Source organism: Marmota marmota, unplaced genomic scaffold, assembly GCF_001458135.2.
Source record: "Marmota marmota marmota unplaced genomic scaffold, marMar, whole genome shotgun sequence".
In the NCBI taxonomy this organism is placed as follows: Eukaryota; Metazoa; Chordata; class Mammalia; order Rodentia; family Sciuridae; genus Marmota; species Marmota marmota.
Genome location: NW_025999932.1, coordinates 30,670,648 through 30,683,984, shown reverse-complemented (window position 1 = coordinate 30,683,984; position 13,337 = coordinate 30,670,648). Strand labels below are relative to the sequence as shown.

Sequence of the window (13,337 nt, the reverse complement as noted above, 5' to 3'; positions counted from 1 at the left end):
GATTCCAACAATGGAATTTATTGAATTCCTTGGATTTTATTTTTACAAAGATTTATGACTTAAAATATATTAAACGGGTAACAGTAGAATATTTTAGAATCTCTAACCCAAGGAGAAACGCCTGAGGAAAACACAATGGCTTCCCTGGCCTCAAACAAATGCAGCCCTGGCTGCAGAGCTATCCCCTGTTCGGCTTGTAGAGGGCGCTCTTGTAAAGAAAATATCTTTGCAAGACCCGGCTAAGAAACTGGCGGGGCTTGCAGAAGTCGGCATCACCATGGAGATCTCATTCCAGTGAAGGGAGAATGGATTCCACGGTCTTGCTTTGGAAATGTGTAAATAGCAGATGCTTTTATTGCCTTTGTTTGAATCTCTGCCTTTGCAGAGCAACTCATGCCGGAAGCGCAGAAGGGAGGAAGTCCATGTTTGTGTGCAGCGTTTTGTTTTTCTGTATGCTGCTTAGTCTCCTGTGACTGTGTATAATGACAACTTAAGCGAAAAGATAACCATTCAGATTTCACATAGTGGGAAAAAGGTAGATGTTTTCTAATTCAAGTAATAATTCAAACTTCCTTTTAAAAAAAAAGCAGGTGTTTTTATTAGACGCTTTTTTATATACTACTAATATACAATATATGTGATAATTGTTCATTGTAATGTTTTGTCAACTAAAATTTCTAATATGCAGCCTTCAGGGTATGTTTTTCTATGCATTTGAATAGACTTTTCCCCTGCATCTTGGTAGTTTACAGCCTGAATTTGAATTCTAATTGACCTGATTTCAAATTTCTACTGATCTGCTCAATCTGGCTCTTTTTTGTTTGTAGAATGTGAATATTAATACCATTGTGTTTGCTTTCTAAGAATTTTACCTGAGATATTCAACTTATGAAGAAAAAGGGTTCTTTAAGCTCAAATTCTGGAAGTTTCTGTCCATGCTTGGTTGGCCCTTTTGCTTTTGAGCCTGTGGCAAGGCAGTATATGGTGGCAGGAGCACATGGTGGAGCAAACCTGCTCACTTCTTTTGAAAGTGAAAGAGAGAGGAAAAGGCTATGGTCTCACATTCCCCTTCAAGGACACACTCCCAGTGACCTGAAGACCTCCCAATAGGCCTTACCTTTTAATGGTTCCATTACCTCCCAATAATACCATGCAGGACCAAGCCTTTACCACACCTTTGAGGGACACATAAGATCCAAATTATAGCAATCTTCTAACTATTCCCAAATAAAGTCTGTATCCTTCATAATGGAAAGCATTAAATATAATAATATATGTTGAGGATTAAATGTAGTAATATTTAGAGAACTGTGGTAATATAGAGAGAACTGGTATTTTACATCAAAAAGACAATTTTCATCTTTATGTCTTCATCATATAATTACTGTTATAATATATAAGAATCAATACGGAAACTGATAAAGCAAGAGACTTTAGTCAACTCAACCAAGTTCATACAATCATGGCAATTCTGAGCTCAGAACTCAGGCATCCTAATACTCATTGAAGGGCTATTTCTAGCACATCTGGCAATTCTAATCACCTATAGTATTTGAGATACTGTAGCTTTGCCATTACCTAAGCACCAATAGAGATAAACTGGAATACAATAAATAGAACATTTTTCTTTAGTGTGAGATTTCTACACAATAATTAAAGAACTAAGTGAGAAGCCAAAATTAATAGGCTATTAAGTACTGTGGGCCATAAACAGATTACCTCTTTTATGAATTGCATATGATATACATACACTTTATTTACAAGTGTAGGACAAGTCAACAGAGAATTGTTTTCTCAGAGGAAGGCAAATCTCTGATTCCCACAAACCTCAAAGTTGATGACAGAGCCCAAGAAGTTCTGAGTTAAAACAATAATTCACAGAACTGTACCTGTGATAGCACATGAACATTCTTGCAAATAACTGTTTACAGCATCTTCTATGGAAGCCTAATGGAAATCATAGGCTGGATAGACGAGACTTCACCTCTGTGTTAGTGACTACTACCAGCTTTGCACCAATTCCATGATGCTAATTCATCAAAATAATGCTTTTCATCAAAATAATAATACCGGTAGAATCCTTGTTCCCAAAGCAATAAGAGGCACTTGTTTCTTACATTTTGTACAAATCTACTTAAAAAAAAAACCTATTGAGATATTGTCCTGGAGCTTGCTTGCTTTCCTTCCTTCCTTCCTTCCATTAGTTATACATTTAGTTTGTACTTATTTTGAAGTAAAAATATATTTGGCTAATAAAAATAGCTAGCCTGGTGTGGTGGCTCATACCTGTAACCTTAGCAGCTTGGGAGGCTAAGGCAGGAAGATTGAAAGTTCAAAGCCAGCCTCAGCAATTTATCAAGGCCCTAAGAAAGTTAGGAGACCCTGTCTCAAAATAAAAATTTATATTTATTTAATACGTGACTGCATGACCAATGTAATTCTGCAACCTGTACACTCAGAAAAATGAGAAGTTGTATCCCATCTGATTTAAATGTATGATATGTCAGGATCATTGTACTGTCATGTGTAACTAAGTAAAACAAATTTTAAAAAATTTAAAAAGAGCTGGGGATGTCTATCAGAGGTTAAGTACCCCTGGATTCAATCTCTGGTATCAAATTAATAAATAAAATTAAAATAACAAAAATGTATTGAGATCTTGTTCACATCTTATTCATTGTCTTAATTCATCTAATCTTTAAAACATTTGATATGATAAACTGAGGCACAAAGGAAGAGATTAACATCTAAATTGCAGATTTGGATTAACTCAAAATCCTGTCTATGTCAACAGTACTGTGCTCTTGGGGAATAGAAACAGGGCAGATATCTTTGTAGTGCTAAAGAAGAGCACCCAATAGGAGACTCAGCCTCTGCTCTAGTTGGCTTTAGGATTTTAGAAACAGGACTCAAGACAGCTGTTTGGGATTTCCTGACTTGCTCAAGTCATAGATGACAGGAGAGCAAAGAGGTGGAATTCAAATTGTCTGACTTCAGGCCTTGGACAAAATCACTGGAACATAATGCAAGTCACCCTTTGTCGAGTTACTGATTCACAGCAGTATCTTAGGAATTCTTGGGAAGATAAGTCTGTAGATACATGTACTGAAAAGGAAAAGGTAAAGCCTAAGGACAATTGTAGACTCAAGGATCATCACAGTGGCTAGCAATGAACTTTTATTGAATGATGACTAGAGCTTCCGAGCAGGGATGAGTGCCTTTGGACTGGAGTAGATGGAGGGGCAGGGCTTGAATCTTCAACTGAGCCTCAGCCCATAGGAGGGATTTAAATAATGAAGAGTCAGTAGGAATGGATGCAAAATAGGGAAAACTTTTTCATAAAAACAAACAACAACAAAAAACAATCCCCAAACAAACAAACAAAAAGAAAACACAGGAAACCACATAAGCAGGAAAGAATAAGCCCTTATTTAGAGAAGAAAAAGTAAAGCAGAACATAGTTCACTTTAGAGCATAGCCTGTCCATCCATCCATCCTTCCACCCATCCATTCATCCATCCATCCATTCTTCCATCCATTCACTCAACAAAAGCTTATTACACACCAGGTACTATATCACATCTTAAAAAACTGGAAGCATCAAAGGTAGGTTGGAGCCAGATTTTGAAGCATCTGGAATGCCAAGATCAAAAAGATGAACTTGAGTTTGATGATTGTAAGCCATGAATGGTTTCCTGAGCCATGGAGAGTGATTTCAAAAATTTACTAAGGAAGAGTAGGCTGAGTAGACTGACAGAATTAGGGGCGATGAGTTGGAAAGAAAGAAGGCAGGGTGGGGGGCGGTGAGAAAATTCACGAGAGGGAATTGCCAATGTCTAGAGGCAGAAAGATGAACTTTGGATAAAAGAAAGGAGGGTAGGGAAAGACTTGGGCTTCAGAAATGTTGCACAAACACAATCCATGACCACAGGGGGACAATTGGGAAGAGCAGGCACTGGCACCAGGCCTTGGGAGAGGGGCAGGAGGAGCTTAGAAGGATGCTTTTCATAGGCTGGACATGTCTGTTCTCAAAATTGGTATCTCTACCTTTGCATCTGCTCTATATCTGACCTTGATAAGTGCTTGCAACATCTGATATCCACTGAGCAGAGATTTCATGATAGAAGAGGCCAACTGTCACTATCCCCTTGTTGCAAAGAAGCATGTTTTCCACCCAAAAATGGAACTCATTTTTTTAAGCTGCTAACCACGCTGAATTTTGAGCACATCAAATTTAAAAAGGATTAACACTTTATAGATATATAAAGTCAGGTTATTATGCAAAATGCAGGTCTTACATTTCTCTACTTTTTATAATCCCTTGATATCAGAATGCACACTAAAGCCTCAAGGAAGATTCTTGAAGTGTAGTTGCTTAGAGAAAAGGGTTATAAATCTTCCTGTTATTCTTTTTGCTAGATGGAAGGCATTATAGCTAACTCTAGATCAATGATCGAGCGTGAGAGCATGAATAAATTGACACAGAGCAATGATCCTATTGTAACCTGTGTCTCAGCCTCCTTTTGCCCTCAACTCCTTCACCAAGTCTTCTGTCAAGGAGTCGTTTCATGTTTGAACTTCAACTACTGACCTTACCCATTATTTCTGATGGGAAGTTGTGAGCAGGAAAGAGGCCAAATGATTGAGAGCAGAAAGCACAGAAAACAGCAGAGTTTCTGATAGTTCAACAAATTCTTTGATTTCAACCACTGAAGCCTGAGAGGTAAAAGTCACTGGAATGAATTGCCCTGGCCTTTTTGTGCTGGGTGATGACAGTTACTTTTCCTTAACAATCACTGTATTCCTTTCATATCCTCAGAATCCTGGTGTTGGAAAGAACATCAAAAGTTCATCATGTTTCGTTTCCCACTTGCCAACAGAATTATGCCTAAACCATCCAAGATGAATCTTTGTGTGTTCTGTTCTTTAAGTCTTGGAGAATGATCATCAGCAAAATGATGGATGTCAGTTGGCTGGAAACCCGCTTATAACATGTTATAGTTTTCATGATAGTTATCTGTCCACTTAGCAGTAACATTAAACATGCACACATAGGTGAATCCCGTCCAGGTAGCAACCTGATGTTCTAAAATGCAAAAGGTGAGAATTTGCAGAAAGGAAAGACTATATTCTTAGAAAACAGTACTTTCATCTCTCAGAAATTTGTCATTGTAACAGTTGGCATAGAATGGGCACAGTAGGCCCATTTGAGTTAGTAAACAAATTAGCAAATAAATATTTATTACTAGAGAAATATGTGCCTGGGAAGAAATGTGGGTAACTGTTCTGTCCTTTGTGTTTCCTGAGGTTTTTGTTTTCCATGGGGGGTTGTCAGCACAGGTTCAAAGGGAACAGTAAACACTGGGCTGTATGGTAAGAAAGTAGTACTGGAATCAAATAACTTTGGGACATACCGGATTTTTCTATCTCCTCTTTGGAGTCCAGATATACATTAGCACACTAAAGGGTTTTTCCAAGTTCAGAAACAAAGGAACCTCTTTACATTGGGTAAACCTGATGTGTGATATTTGGTCTTAGAACCTTCTTTTGTACAAGACCTGTTCACCACCCACACTTTAGGAAATACAGCTCTTGGTGGTTCATTGTCCACATTTTTGTCTGAGAGAGAGATCATGTCTTTTGTTGGGGTTGTACTGGGAATTCATCCCGGGGCTTTATGCACCCTAGGCAAGTGCTCTACCACTGAACTATACCCCTAGCCCATGTCTTATTTATTTTGTATGTTAGTGCTATGTGCTGCTGGCATACAATGGGCATTCAGTAAAGACTTATGCATGTAGAAGGAAAATGATTTTGCCTGGCATGGTGGCACACCCCTGTAATCCTAGTGACTCAGGAGGCTGAGGCAGGAGAATTGCAAATGGAGACCAGCCTCAGCAATATAGCAAGGTCCTAAGCAACTTAGGGAGATTCTGTCTTAAAAAAGGGTGGGGGGCTGGGGATGTAGCCCAGTGGTTAAACGCCACTGGGTTCAACCCTCAGTACCAAAAAAGAAAAGAAAGAAAAAGGAAATGGCTTGTATGAGATTGGTTGGGATGACCCCAGTGCTGATAGAGAAAGCTGGGGCATCATGAAGGTGAAAATGAGTGGGGTTGGAGTGAGAGAGAGAAGAGTGACACAGAGGTCAGGCTCGGAATTCAAAAGTCCTCTTTTTAAACCAATGGAAAGTCAGGAAAAAAAGTTAATTTTAAATCTTCAATGATTATTTGGAAATGTGACATGATTTACAAAGACTATCTGAAGTCCATACATCATTGCATTTGGGGACTCCAAATAATGCCATGTTCTCCCAATTTACTACTCGGTGTCTTCTGGCACATGTGATGTGTCGAGGTAGTGTCACCAGGAACTGCAAAAATACAGAACCCCAGAGATGCTCACGGATGAAAATGCAGAGAAATATGGGAGATGTGGATAATAAGCATCTAATATTTTAGAAGAGTCTGTCTCTTGTCCTCAGATGCCCAAGGGGAAAATGCTATTCTAAAGTCTATTTCAGAGAGCTTTGGAAAAATGCCTTCAATTGGCCACCTTATGATTTGCCCAAGTGATCAAAGGAAATTGCAAAGAGACAGAAGTCAGCAGTGTTCTCAGGATTGGCATTGTACAAACTGTGAACAAAACATTATTAGCTTCTCCCAAGACCGACAGCAATATGCTTGAGAACTATTCATTTTGACTACAGTTTCTTGTAAAGTAACATTTACCACTCTTAAAGTTCTTATTGGAGAGTAAGTGGGGAAAAAAATGCCACAGATTTGCACTGAAACTCTACTTTTGCAGCAAGAAGCTGGAGGGTCTGGGGGTTGAAGTGTTTAGCATAGCTTGGGTGATGGGCTGGCAGTCTCCATAACCAGACCTCAGCAATTACTTAGTTTTACAATTATTCCCTTTATGAAGGGTTCCATTTTTCTTTCAAGCAGAGGTAGAATGGGTCTAAAGGAAATTTTTATGTTCATATTATGACACCAATATTTTTCTTCAATGATTATCGTGCACGTACAATGGCCTCAATTACTAAAAAACATATTTGTTGCTAAAACCATATGCTGACTTTTGTTGCTGTCAAGGAGTTTTGCTTTCAGAAGAGTAAGGGGGACCTCCCTTCCCACATGTTTTTGCATCTACTCTATTATGGAAACAAAGGGCTCTTACCTCATAGCCTATTGATATATCAAGTAATAAATGTGACAGTTACCGGTTCTATTTGCCTTATCCAGTCTTCCTGCAGAACTGAAATGTAACATGTTTCTTACTAGTAACAGATGCTTGAGCCCTTCCTTTGAAATTCCTCTGGAGAAGCTGCCCTGTTGATTCTATTAGGAGGGAAGTAGCTTTATGCAGATGTCTGCTTGTAGGGATGCATTGTTGTAATTGCTGTTCTGCGACCCCTCGCTGAGTACCATGCTTTTCTCTTGTAGGTGATGTGCCTTCAGGACTTTTTTGGTGACGATGACATTTTTATTGCATGTGGACCGGAGAAGTTCCGTTACCAGGATGATTTCTTGCTAGATGAAAGTGGTAAGGAAAAAAAAAAAAAGTTCAAAACCAGGGGAAATTTGAGGCAGCTTTCCAAAATGAGCTGTACCAGGCCAAGATTATGTCAACTCCAAAGCTACCAAATCAGTTTCAGATCCCCAACCAGCATGTCTTTCCTATATCTTGAATTTCTTTGATTTTTTTAAATATAGAAAACAGATGAAATGATAATTGGAAAGGCTAGTCATTTAGAAGAATAAATTATTAAGGGTTAATTTATAACCATTTAATATCTAGGTTGATGTTTTATAGAAAACCACTCTTGGATTTCTACATTTTTAATTGTATATTTTTTTCTCAAAATTTATAGTGGAGGGATTTGTGATCATAAAATTATTGAGTATGTTTCTAAGCTCAGCTTTCATGTGGCCTCCTTGAATTCCTAACTGAGAAAATGGTTTGGTATTCCCTTTCCTGTAAAACTTTGGAATTTATGTGTCATTAGCATCTGTGTGAAGTATTGAGAAAAGAGGAAAGAAGTTTCTTTCCAATAATAAACTAAATGCCACCCTCTCTAATTGATAAAGAAGGGACAACCGATAAAAAGGGGAAATGAATATGAAAGGTTGTAACTTTGAGAATGATTTTTTGGTATTATGCATCATTTCTTAAATTAATATTTTTCACAGAAAAGATTATTTTAATTAAGAGACCCATCCTTGCTAATATTTAATTAGGGAAATTTTGCATTTATTGACAATTCAAATTCTGTCTAGCTGGAAGTACTTTTTGAAATGATAATGAATTTTTTTTTTTGCTCCATTATCCTGAAAGAACAAATTAGTGAGCTTTTTGACAAAGTGGATGGGCAATACTTGACTGATAGGATCTGTGAAGTAATGTAGTGGTCTCACTCAAATACTGCAGACGCATGTTCACATGTAGTATCTACATTATATATATGCACAGTCATTGGCCATATGACAACATTTTGGTCAATGACGAATCACATATACATATATAAGGGTTGTTCCATATGATTATATCACTTAGTGATATCATAGTCATTCCAGTTTAAGCACATTCTATGATGTTCATACAACTAGATCACCTAATGATGCTGTTTTCCAAACATGTTCATATCATTAAGCAACACATGGCTGTATATGTATTATTAGTTGTATGCATTTAAACATTCTACAGTTGTTTCATATATAAAAATGACTTAAGCTGTGTTGGGAGGAATACAATAATTGCTCCATTATTATTAAAATTACAAATGCCCAATGAAAGTGTGTGTGTGTGTGTGTGTTCATTTGAAGAGATTTGTTTTGGTTCAAGGATCCTAACTGAAGAGTAGTTTGACATCTCTTGTCCTCTAAAATAAATGCATTCCATCTTTATAACTGATAGATGTGCCCTTTGAGACAAAGATGTATGTAAAAACATCACAGGTAAGGTGTCCTTATGGGGGTCTCCCTGTGCCTACGTCTACTTAAGGATAAGGCAGCTTTGTCATTGTGTAGAACAAGTGAATATTTCCAGTCAGGCAGAAGAGCTGACAGCACAGTTTTGAGAAAAATAAATGGCTTTGACTTTCAATTTAAAGAAAATAGCTGCTTCTGATAGAATGGTCTGAGACCAGATGCGTTCTGAAATGAAAATCCATTTGTTGCTTTAATATAGAAAACAGACTGTCGAATGCAAACTGGAATAAAGCTTAGTTTCAAATCAGCAGAGTTGGCTATGGGTTCCCAGGCTCTCTGGTCATTATTCAGCCCTCCAGGTAGACCTAGGGCCACACTGGGGGCACCCACACAGCTAGCTAAGCTTCCCCAGTTGACATTGTGCTTTCAACTCAGGAGGTACAGCCTCCTCCTCCTGTTCACTGGCAGTGATGGGCACGGAGACTTTCTGAGAAGTACAATAGCACATTGTCAGAAAATCCTTTGCAAATTTCCCTTAGAATGCGTTCTCCTTAAGAAAAGACATGTACACGTGAGCACACGTACACATGTACTTTTATACACGTGCATGTGTGTGTGCACGAGTGTGGGAACACACAAACACACACACACACACACACACACACCTCTCATCCTTCTTTTGTGGCTTGACTCCCTGAAAGGAAGGCTACTGCACCCCATTTTTGTGAGCACTCCGCATCCTTTCCCCTGATGAAGGTGCCCTAAACATTTCTTGGTGTGAAATCCATTCCTGAGTCACGTGTTCTCCCTCATTCTAAAAGAAGCACGTGGATATGGTGGTGGTGGTGGGGTTGGAGAGTCGGATAGGAAAAGAATCTAAATTGAGCTTTTACTTCCTTGGGTGAACTTACCCTGAAACTAAATTCACACGTTGACAACTGCAATTTTCCTGTTGCTTGTACAGCATGTTCTGGTGCTAATGTATTAAAATTCGAATCTTTTTTTTTAAGTGCTCCGAGCATGATTTAGCCCAGCTTATCTGTACTTGCTAAATGGTATTTGCAAATTGATGCTTCATTTGGCCTGTTCCATAGACTCTTCCTCAAAGGCGTGTCAGCAGGGGGTACAGACATCTTCAGAATTATTACTCTCAGCCCTGAGCAGGGCTGCGCTTGATTTAATGGCGCCAAGAAGTGGCCTTTTGCTGAGAGGCAGCACTTTTATTTTATCTTTCAAAATTAACCCAGCTCCCAGTGAGTTGGGGATTAGCAATAATACATCCCCCTAATTATTGCTAGGAAAGCTCCTAGGGATGTAGCTTAAGGTCTTTCCAGTAAAGAGTTTTGCCATTATAGACTCATAATTCACAGGGTCACGAGGGAGCCAGATGGATATTAGAAACTGTGAGGGATCCTCTTTCCTCCCCAAAGTTTTCACATGTAGAATAAAACCCCTTCCTTGTTCTAGTTCAGAATGTAACCATTTTAGCGACATTGTCATCAATCAGTGGAGTCTTAGCACCTTCGAAATGGTGGATAGAACACTATATATAGAGACAGAGAGGCCGACAGATCCTTCCTATGCTTGGCCTGCTGTCTAATTTAGAATGATGAAACATTCTCAGGGAAAATGCCAAACTGGAGACAGGAAGCTCAACATAGTGTTGCTTAGATGTTGATGACAAACTGATGAGTTTATGATTTGTTGCCATTCAAAAGTGACAGGATTGCCTTGAGAAATGTCCACCTGACATTCATTCACTCCTTGGTGATTAGCCTGACACTGTATGTCACAGTTTGTCCACCTCCTTGTCCTCAAAGCCAATGTCCCCACACTTACTTTGCCAGTTTCTTCACCCATTCACCTCACTGCCATGGGTGGCTCACCCCTGCTGATCCCCCCCACCATCGATAGCCTTAAATATCTCTCAATCTCTCTTTACTTTTCTAAGAGCTTGATTGCTTTTATCAATCAGGTTCCAAGTGTTCTTGATTCTGATGTCAATAGGCATTATTTTAAGCTTTCATATTGTTGATTACATTGGTTGTTGCATTAGTGTCCTAGGGTTGCCATAACAAAGTACCATAAACTGGGTGGCTTAAAATAAGAGGAATTGGTTGAAATGAGAATCTTGAATGTTACCACCACCCCACACATACACACACACACACACACACACACAAAGATAAATTTTTGGGGTGAAGAATATGCCTATTACTCTGATTGGTCATTATGCCATGTATACATATACTGAAACCTCACACTGTACCCCATAAACACATAAGATTATTATGTGTTAATTATAAATAAAAATTTTGAAATATATAAAAGAGACCACCCTAAAAATCTTTTGTCTCACAATTCTGGAGACCAAAATCCAAAATTAAGACATGGGCAGTGGTGCAGTGGTGTGCTCCATCTGATGTCTCTGAGGCAGAATCCTTCCTAGCCTCTGCTAGTCTGGAATTTTCGAGCAGTCCTTGGCCTTCCTTGACTTGTGGCGGAATCTCTGCCTCTGTTCCAATGTGGCCCCTTTCCCTGTGGGTCGGTATGTGTGTCCAAATTTCCTTCTTCTTAGAAGGGCCCTAGCTATTAGATTTGGGCTACCATATAAACTAGAGAATATCTGCCAAGACCCTGTTTCCAGATGATTTCTCATTCACGGGTCCTGCGAGCTGGGCCTAGAACATATCTTTCTAGAGAACAAAATTCAACCTGAATTGTTGGTAGCTGTGGTGATTTTAGTTGATCTTGGATTACAAGTAAACTGATTTTTGTTTTCTGTTTTGATCTGTCTTTGGGCTCTACAGTGGTAGCATTGTATTTATTGGTAGAATACATGGACAACAGAGCTGTGGCCAGGCTACGCTCCACTTCATCTGAACTTTCACAGTTAGGGCTCCTCATCTGGTAGGTCAGACAGTTTGAGAATTTCAGTAATGTAGTTGACAGTCCCTCTCTTGAAATCCCTTTGACTGAGATGAAAATGTATGGGTTGAATGGTATAGGAAGATATGTTTTTAATTGCTTGAACTACCCTGTCCAAAAGGTACTGATTTATGGATAGATGTCCGATGTTCTGGTGGAGATCTCTGTTTAAATTAATCCTTAAGGTTCCTGTAGGTAGAGACTGTATTTGTTCCCTGGGAGCCACACCACAGGGTTTTGCATGATGGAAGTCCTCTGGGAGGGGTGCTAATGTGGTTGAAGACAGAGTGAGTTTCTACAGGGATTCTAACAAGACAAATTGCATCCAAGAAGATCACATCAAATTGGTATAAACAAAATGTTGTGTTCTAGGGTTAAAAGAGAAAGGAAGGAAAAGAAAAGTCAACTCTACAATCCGATCATTCTATTTGGTTAGGAACAACTTAGTTTTCACTGAAAGACATGTGAAAATTGCTTTCAGTTGACTGCAGGTTTAGTGTGAGGTGTAATCTGGCTCATTTGCTGTGTGTATTGTACATATATCATGTATATGTTATAAAATGTTTCAGCCTCTCTGATTGAAGTTGGTGAATGTGGAATGAACCAACAAATTAAGACTAAAACTGGGGGCTGGGACTTAGCTCAGTGGCAGAGTACTTGCCTCGCACGTGTGAAGCACAGTGCTCGATCCTCAGCACCACATACAAGTAAACAAATAAAATAAAGGCAGGTTGTCCATCTACAACTACAAAAATAAATAAACAAATAAAAATGTATTACTTACCAGTCACAAAATAAGTATAGAGGAAACACAAGTCATTAAGCTTTCAAATGACTTCTTTGTGAAATGCATAGTGCTTATCCTTCTGTAGTTATTAAAACTCAAAACTTGGAGAAGGAAGATGGCGGCGAGGGGAGTGCATTGCCCCCGTGTGCTGCTTCACTGTGTGGGAGTATGACAAGTCAGGACGGCTAAAGGATATCTTGTTAGGAATTTCCAGCAATAGTGGGGTGCTCCGGAACCTGGAGGAAGGATTTCCATCGCACGAGGATCGGCTACGGGGACTCAAACGCGAGAGGTTTGTCTCACGGAGGGTAACACTGCTTATTCAGCAAATCGCCCCGCGGCTAGAGTCTGCAGCGCGCGCTGGGATAGAAACGCAGGGTTACGGCGCTGCAGTTTCTGCCAGCCGCGCAAGCACCGTACTCAGGGCTGAATTCTGGGTTCGAGATGGGGGAAGGAAGCAGTCCATCTCGGTTCTCCACACCGGTCAGACCACAGAGGAGGCCAGCGGCCACCATGTTGGAAAGCTGACGTCACCATCTCTGTTTTCGACTGACCGCAACTCATTCAGCCATAGAACAGGGGAATCCAGGCTACAATTCGCCTGTGGCTTGCAAACAGATTGCTAGGGTTCTGCGCCTGGGTGCTTCTAAGAACCTGAGCCTATCGGAGCGAACGCCGAGCGCGGGGCGCCCGAG

General features: G+C 39.6%; 1 protein-coding gene across 3 annotated transcripts in view; it reads left to right on the top strand.

The window, feature by feature from the left end:
* Window positions 1-13,337, top strand: part of Dclk1 (doublecortin like kinase 1) — a 327,730-nt gene that overhangs the window by 153,427 nt on the left and 160,966 nt on the right. For all 3 annotated transcript variants that reach the window (XM_048800837.1, XM_048800838.1, XM_048800840.1), the window contains exon 3: window positions 7,443-7,542. In XM_048800837.1, coding sequence (XP_048656794.1) covers window positions 7,443-7,542 — 100 coding nt within the window. The remainder of the gene's footprint in view (window positions 1-7,442; window positions 7,543-13,337) is intronic.